The sequence below is a fragment of the Euprymna scolopes genome, chromosome 29 (assembly GCF_053919585.1).
Source record: "Euprymna scolopes isolate OS-2025 chromosome 29, ASM5391958v1, whole genome shotgun sequence".
Taxonomy (NCBI): domain Eukaryota; kingdom Metazoa; phylum Mollusca; class Cephalopoda; order Sepiida; family Sepiolidae; genus Euprymna; species Euprymna scolopes.
In genome coordinates this window covers 85,466,374-85,474,951 of record NC_136510.1, presented here as the reverse complement: position 1 = coordinate 85,474,951, position 8,578 = coordinate 85,466,374, and the positions used below count along the sequence as shown (strand labels likewise).

General features: G+C 37.1%; 1 protein-coding gene across 10 annotated transcripts in view; it reads right to left on the bottom strand.

The window, feature by feature from the left end:
* Positions 1 to 5,313: 5,313 nt before the first annotated feature.
* The window catches only part of LOC145252764 (uncharacterized), a 282,722-nt gene continuing 279,457 nt past the window's right edge, over positions 5,314 to 8,578 (bottom strand). For 7 of the 10 annotated variants that reach the window (XM_080112659.1, XM_080112664.1, XM_080112661.1 and 4 more), the window contains one exon: positions 5,314 to 7,153. In XM_080112659.1, the coding sequence (XP_079968785.1) occupies positions 6,899 to 7,153 (255 nt within the window). In that variant the 3' untranslated portion in view covers positions 5,314 to 6,898. The remainder of the gene's footprint in view (positions 7,154 to 8,578) is intronic. The other 3 variants (XM_080112667.1, XM_080112668.1, XM_080112669.1) reach the window with 1 other exon arrangement.

Genomic DNA, 8,578 nt, shown 5'->3' with positions numbered 1-8,578 from the left:
TAAGGAGATATATTTTATATATATATCTATTTTCAATATTTTCTTTAACAAAATGTGAGGAAAGCTAGGTAGTAAGTTACCTATGTTTCTGAATTTTTGAGATGGGGGTTGTTACTTGTATTATTTGGATTCATTGGACTACAGTTCTCATCTGGAGTATCATTTTCAATGTTTTAGCTGATGTAACCAATCTTCTTCAGGTGTATCTTGTTGAACTCACGAATTTGAACGGAACCTTTTATTTACAGAAGTAGTGTGCTCTTGTTCTTTTTTTTATTACATTTTCACCCCAAACAGGGCACATTGCCACTTTGTTGTAGGGAGCTACTATCAGGGACATAGGCATCAGGGGTACTGTGTAGGGAGTTGGACAGCAAGCTGTCGGTTCACATTACACTTGAACTTCTGCATGTCAGTACAGTTGGGAAAACAGAATCCCGGAAGGGAGTTCCAAAGTCTAGCTGTCCTGGGGAAGAAACTACTAGAGTAGAAGGCTCTCTTACATCTAGGGATCTCCACTGTGTAGGGGTGGGATTTAGCTGCTTGTCGGTTTGTCGGGTATTTACGTCGAGGGGGCACAAGTGCTTGCAGTTCGTCAGAGCATTCACCGTTAAAGTACTTGTAGACTAAGGAGGCTGTCCTATCAGCAGGCGCAAAGTACTGGGACTGCTGTATTGCCATTTGGTGAGTGGATCTGGACCATGCAGTAGTCTCTGGTGGGGCCTCTCGATGCCATACAAGTGAGTAATTGTTACAGCTTTACCTTTTCGTGTGCTACAAAAAAAAAAAAAAAATGTTCCCGTCTTTTTCTCTCTTACTTTCCCTCTCTGTACTGCTCTAACCAAGTATGCCGACCTATTCCACAAATCCAAAAACCGCAACATGAAATATCTCCAGAATAAAAACTCGATTAAACCTAGAACCCCATCTTCCAACGTAGACCCCTACTACTAGGTCTCCTTCTCCAACATCAGGGGTCTACGTTCCAACCTTGCAGAGGTTGAAACCCAATCACAGGAGACGAAACCGGACATATTATTTCTAAGTGAAACTGGAATAGGTTAATACTTCCCTAGATGAGTTCATAATTAACGGATACTCTAATTTAACAGCTAAATCCGACACCCAAGATCGCCATGAGCATGGAATATGTGCCTACATTAAGGATGGCTTCCCGTGTGGCAGGGATATCTCTAGAGAAGATCCTAATTTACCCTATATGTGCTTCAGGGTTGCACTTGCTAACACCACTGCATTTATATTTGCCCTCTATAGGCCCCACAACAGCGGAGTTACTATCTTTAAGAGCATATCTGAGAAAATAGACCACATACTGTCTTCACATCCCTCGGCTAACATCCACATCTATGGTGACTTCAACGTCCATAACGTGGAATGGCTGATCCATTCAAATAAGACAGATGATGAGGGGAGGTTTTGTCATGATTTTGCCATTGCTTATGACCTCACTCAGATTGTTCGCGAACCCACCCGTGTGCCCGATACACCCGGTCAATATGCAAGCCTCTTAGACCCTTTTCTCTCAACTTCCTCTGAGCTATGTTCATGTTCCGTTCATTCTCCTCTAGGATCCTCCGACCACTCCGTCATATCAGTTAACATAAAAACGAAATGTAAGAAGCCCCCAGACGTACCCCTCCACCGTACTGTATACCGATACTCTATGGCTGACTGGGATAGCTTCCGTACATTCATATCTGATTTACCTCTGCACTCCATGTTTAAAAAGGATGCGTCCTCTATAGTATCAGATCTGTCAGAATGGTTAATTGTAGGCATAGACCAATTCATACCATCTAAAAAATTCCAACAAAAACCTAACAGCCAGCCATGGTTCTCCCCAGCATTCTGCTGCTGCTATCACGCACAGAAATCACTTTTTCCATAGCTACCAACGTAATAGATGCACTGAGACTAAAGCTGCTTTCAGGACTGCCAGCAACCACTGTAAAAGAGTAATAAAAAATGCAAGAGAGCTATATGCCCAGTCTGTTAAATCCAAGGTAGCTGATCAGCGGCTTGGTTCCCACCAGTTTTGGCAAATAACAAATAGGATCCTGAACAGAAGTGTGCGTTCTATCCCAACCATTATCAATGGACCAGAGGTCATCTCGTCAGCGTCAGACAAGGCCAAACTATTTGCAAAGAACTTTGCAGCTAATTCTACCCTATGCGACGATGGCCATCAACTCCCCATATTTCCTCCTATAACACAGAACAAGCTAGGTAACATACAAATATCTGTGCATGAGGTCGCCAAGCTTCGCAGGAACCTAGATTCCAGTAAAGCAACTGGCCCTGATGGCATCCCAATTATAGTGTTAAAAAAGCTTCAACCAGAACTTGCTCCCATACTTACGAAACTATTTAAGCGCTGCCTTAAGGAGGAGTGCTTTCCGACTCCCTGGAAAACCTCATCAGTTTGCCCTGTATTTAAGAATTCAGGTGATAAGTCATCTCCCTCTCAGTACAGACCAATAAGTCTCCTGTGTGTTATGAGTAAGTTGCTGGAATCCATATTAAATAGAGAAATAGTCAACCACCTCAGCAGGAATAACCTTTTTAGTGACACACAATATGATTTCCACTCTGCAAGATCTACCGCAGATGTGCTGGCGGTTATATCCCACAGGATTAGTGAATCTCTTGACAAAGGCTTCCTTTCTAGGGTAATTGCTCTTGACATATCACAGGCCTTCGACAAAGTATGGCATAAGGGTCTACTTCACAAAATTTCCAGCTACGGTATAACTGGAAATGTTTTCTCAATCATTAAATCATTTCTCTCCGATAGGCTCATAAGAGTAGTGGTAGATGGACAAAAATTGGAGGCCTGCAATATAAATGCTGGAGTCCCTCAGGGGTCAATCCTGGGCCCAACTCTCTTCCTGATCTACATCAATGACCTCCCTAAACACATACTTAAATCATTCGTTGACATCTATGCTGATGACACGACCATCTACGGCAACACATCAAAGGCTGTAAATGACAAAGTTCTCTCTGATTCTCTCTCCTCTGATCTCGAGCGCATGGTTCAGTGGGAGAAGATGTGGCTGGTTACCTTTAATGCATCCAAAACCAAACTCCTATCTTTACATCAGCAACGCTCTGATCCCCATCTGGCATCAATTGTACTGGATGGCTCTCGTCTAGGTGAAGCCCCGTGTTTTGACAAGCTTCTGGGTTTGACTTTTACTCCTGATCTGAAATGGAACACGTACATCAAGTCTGTTGCCAAGGTCGCTGGAAAGATGGTGGGATCCTTCTACCGCTCCAGAAGATATCTCACTACTGATGCAATTCTCTATCTATATAAAAGCCAAGTACGTCCAAGGATGGAATACTGTTGCCATATATGGGTAGGAGCTGCTAAAAACAGCCTATCCTGCCTTGACAGAGTACAAAATAGACTTTGTGGCTTAGTGGGGGATGCCCTTTTCTCTACCCTGCAACCTCTCTCCTACAGAAGAGACGTTGCGAGCCTATCCTTGTTTTATCGTTATTTCCATGGCAGGTGCTCGTCTGAACTCCAATCTCTGGTCCCCCCTCGCCAATCTTTCACGAAAAACACCCGTCTAGCTGAATCCACTGTGAAAAATTTCCCCCACTCTATATCTGTGCCTAAATCAAAACGCGGATTCCATGAACAAAGCTTCTTTCTTAGAACTGCACGCCTGTGGAACTCTGTTCCGTCTGCCTGCTTCCCATCGGACTACAACTTGGATGTCTTCAAGTCCAATGTTAACAAATTCCTAATGAACCGCCCCCTTAAGTAAACACTTCATCAAATCTCCACACTAATGTAATGTACTTGCAATAACCCTTATCCCTGAGTGGCTTCCGGGCTTTGATAAGTGGTGATCACTGTGTAAAAAAAAAAAAAAAAAAAAAAAAAAAACAGGAAGAGGGATGCAACATTTCGTTGATGTGACAGAGACTGGAGTTTAGTTGACAGTTCAAGACCTATCAGATTGGCGACTCACTTTTGAACCTTATCTAGGAGCGAGAGGCTAGTGGCAAATGCACCAGCCCAAATATGACGATACTCCATACATGGGCGAATGGTGGCCTTATAGAGGTACAGGATACTTTCGGGCTTTAGTAGCTTTCTAGCATGGTAGAGAGAACCTACCTTCTTCACAGCAGTCCTGGCAATACTCTGAATGTAATTGTTCCAACCCATGTTTCCTGTGAGCGTTAGGCCGAGGAGTTTAAAAGATGTACTTTCAGATAACGAGCCATTGCTATTGGTGGTAGAGAAGGTTTCTTGTAATTATTGAAGGAAAGTTTAGTCTTGGCAGCATTGAATGTGACCATCCATTTATGTCCCCATTCCACTACAGATCGGAGGTCATCCTCTAGTGTTTCTGCCTTTTCTTTAGATATGTGTTCATTTGTTTTCCCGTCGTGTCTGTTGTAGAGCGTGGTGTCGTCAGCATATATACTCATCTCACAAACAATTTTGTCAGGGAGGTCATTTATGAATATTAGGAATAACAGAGGTCCAAGGATAGACCCCTGAGGCACTCCCGCATTTATATCATATTGTTTAGATATACAACCGTCGAGGACAACCTGGATTTTTCTCTTATCTAAAGATTTAATTATGTTATGTATTCTTCCAGTGATACCATATGATCTGATTTTCCTGAGAAGACCTTCATGCCATACCCTGTCAAAAGCCTTAGATATATCTAGAGCTACTGCTTTACCCTCCCCCGCTTTGTCCAGTAACTGGTATATACATTCTGAGATTAGTTAGGATGTCTGCTGTGGAACGGGCTTGCCTAAATCCATATTGTTGGTCAGTCAGAAGTTTAGCATCTGTAAGGTGATGGGCTAGAGCTTGGTTAATTATTGTCTCAAATATTTTGGCGAAAAGTGGGAGGAGGCTAATGGGGCGATAATTTACTCTATCAGCCATGACTGGATAGAGGTTCTAAGTAATTTGCAATTGTATTTTTTGACCACCCACACTGAGGATTGAACCTTCAATCCTCAGAATAATATCACTTTTACAATTGATTTTTTTTTCAAGTACTTTAACCATTACGTTACGGGTCCTTGTGCACTTCTGAATTCCCTAGAAACATTTTTGAGTTTACAAGATACACCTGAGGAAGATCGGAAGTTACATCAACCGAAACGTTGTGAAAATGGCATTGAAGATGCGAATAATAGTCTGATAAATCGAAATAATATGAATATATTTAATATGCCTATCCGAGGATGGGATATATTTATCCTGAAACAAAATCAAGAGAACAAAATGATAAAAGAGAAGATGAATTTGATTTGCAATAAACTTTTTATTTCATTTGTTGGGAAATTAAAATTAACTGGAATCCAAATTTTGTTTTTCTTTCTTATTTAAACAATTTGAGAGAACTTTTTTTTTTCTTTTGAGGGGTTGGGGTTTATGGAAGCGCCAGGCACCAGAGAGTCTTAAAAAGTGTGTCCATCATATTTTTTTGCATCCTCTTTGTGATAGAGGTGTTGAGTTTCTTGTGTTTGGTGGGTAGGGGTTAAAAATAACCAAAATGCCTTATAAGTTTCTGGAATCTATTTAGTTTCAATGTTTTTTTTTTCTTTTTGTATATATATATATATATATATATATATATATATTTTTTTTTTTAAATACAAAAATCTCTCCAGTGGCATTTATAAAGGATTCAACTGCCATTTTCTTAAGTATTTTTTTAATAATCTTTTTATAGAGTTTCTTTTTTTTTTTCTTTTTAAACTCGTATAAAAAGAAACAGAAAAATTTAAAAAGAAAAAAAAATCTTAAAATCGAAAAACTAACATTTTCTTTTTTTCATATATCCTCTGATAAAAATTACTTTTATTTTTTGACTGATGTTGACAAAATGTATAGCATCAATAATAAGGAGCCCTTGCACATCACACATTACACCATGTAAGTAATTTCTTTTTCTCTCTGAGGGGACATTTGCATTTTTAATCTTTAGAAATATAATTAATTTTTTTTTGTTGTTTAAAGAAATACAAACAGACTTGGTATTTCAAGAATCAGGCCACACATTGCAATATAATTCATCTAAATTAAGACTGACTAAAATTAGCCTTTAAAAAAAAAAAAGGAGTTCTTATCCAGAATCCCTCCCCCCATATTACAAAAACAAAAAATCTGTATGATGTACATAGCTGTTATTAAACAAAAATATATTTCAAATATCCTGTAAATTGATCATGTAGTTTTATTTTTAAAATAAGGAAATCAAATTTTATGAATATCAGAGGAGTGACTTTTCTTGTGTCATTTTGGAAAATAAAACAAAAAAAACAAGGGGAATAACTCAATTATTAAAAATTTATGTTGTAATGCCTAAAAATTGTCATTAATCACTTAAAAATGATTTTCTTTATAAAAATAAAATTACTTGATCAATTTACGTGATTTTTGGAATATGGTATTTTTGTTTGGTCACGGGTACATGCATCATACAGATTTTCTTTTACTTTTGATTTTTTATCTAGAAGGAATTCTATACAAGAACAAGGTTATTTTTTAAATCAAAAAATGTTATCCCCCCCCCCAAAAAAAACACTTATGTCTGATTAAAGATCTGTGGTCCTTAGTTAAGTATAAATCCGTTGTCTGCTTTCTTTTCTGTGTGTTTGTGCATGTTTGCTTACTTATTACAATGTTCTGTACAACTCATATACACACAACCAACATTGACAAGGCAGGTATTTTACTGCAACCCAAGACATAGCCAGCGGTGCATACTCACACACACACATACACTTTAATCTAACCACACGCACGCCATACATATACATACACAACTAGCCATACAAATCTAGGCACACACCTGCAGCCTCCAAGTGCAGTTTCCGTTAGCCACTAAATAACTTTTTGTGTCTGTCCTCCAGGACTGTGGTTTCCTCCGGGACTGTGGTTTCCATTACTGCCCATTGGGCCTGATGGAGATGTGGGGCTGACATCGTTATTACGACATTTTCGAATCTCTTTTAGGCGTTGTAAGATCACTTTCTTCATCATTCGGTATTTGTACTGGAGTTGGTTGATGTGCTCTTCTTTCTCGCGGTCCAGCACCTTCAAGAAATTGTTCAGCTCTGGTAAGCTGAAATTTGACCACTGAAAGAATAAGAATAAAAATTTAGTTAGAATCCATACAATAAATGCACCATCTTAAAAGAAAAAAAGAAGGTACTTGTACAGTTTAATCAAGACATTAAAAAATGAAAATTTTGAAAAAAGTTATATTGTGCATATCCGTTTTGGACTGAAGTCTTCTGAAAAAAAATTTCACTTAATTTGATCAAGTAGTTTTTTTTTTTTTTTTTTTTTTTTTTTTTTTTTTTACAGCGGAAAAAAATGTTTTTATGCCAGCACGGTCAAGGTAGCAATGTTTGGATTTTTAGAACACTCAGTCTAAAGCGCTGACATCCCCCTCCCTATGTTAAATGATAGCTTTTCTTCCTAAAAATCGAAACATGGCAACCTTTTGATCGCTATCATAAATTGTTTTTTGCTGTATAAAAAAAAAAACTTGATCAAATTAAGTGAAATTTTTTTTTTTCAGAGAACTTCATTTTATAGCAGGTACATACAACTTTTTTATTTATTTATTTATTTTTATTTATTTATTTTTTTTTTTTTTCAATATTTTCATTTTTTAATGTCTTGATTAAACTGTACAAGTACCAAAAAAAAAAAATTATTTTGGAAAATGAAATATCAAAATTATAGTCTTGGAAGTTTTCCAACCTTGAAAAAGTAGATGAGGGGGAAAAAACTTTTAGTCCAAAGTCCTTCATTGAAATCTCCTTTGCTTGAAATCCAATTAATCTCTTGCAATCATTCTATTAATTTGCTTCCAAAAATTTATGTTAATCTTAATATCAGTGTTGGGATTTATCAGTCATTTACTACGAACAAGTGCTTTTTTTTTTTTTTTTTTTTTAGAAAATTATTTTAATTATTAACAATTATTAGAAAATAATCATAATTTAATATAAATTTTAGGAATGAATGAAATAGAATTTTACATGAAGGGCAAGAAACCGTCTGTGTATTTTCCTCATAGAATGAAGAAATCCATAGCAAGAGTTATTTCCCTTTGTTTATGAGTATGAAAATATGAAAGGAATAAAAACATGGTGATGACAGCTTTTACTTTTGAAATCGAAAAAAAATTCCTCATCAGTTTTGACTGGTTAGATTCCAGTCATCTACAGGAATTTCTCTGGCGTCGCTGAATAAAAAACATTCTTTAGGAATAATTTTCATTGGATACATTAAAACCATGATGCTTAATTTTGTTAAATTTCTATTTATGGAAAAATATTATTAGACTCAATCAACCCTTTATGATCTGAATTATGATATAGATGATTTAAAAATATACATATTGTTAATTTTAGATCACGGCATACTGAATGTAAAGCAATGGACTCTGGAGATATCTGGCATCTACCCAGATACTAAACTAATACGTATGTACAAGGCATGTTTGAATCAATTCCCATTTTATTTTTGCCATTATATTCATTTATTCAA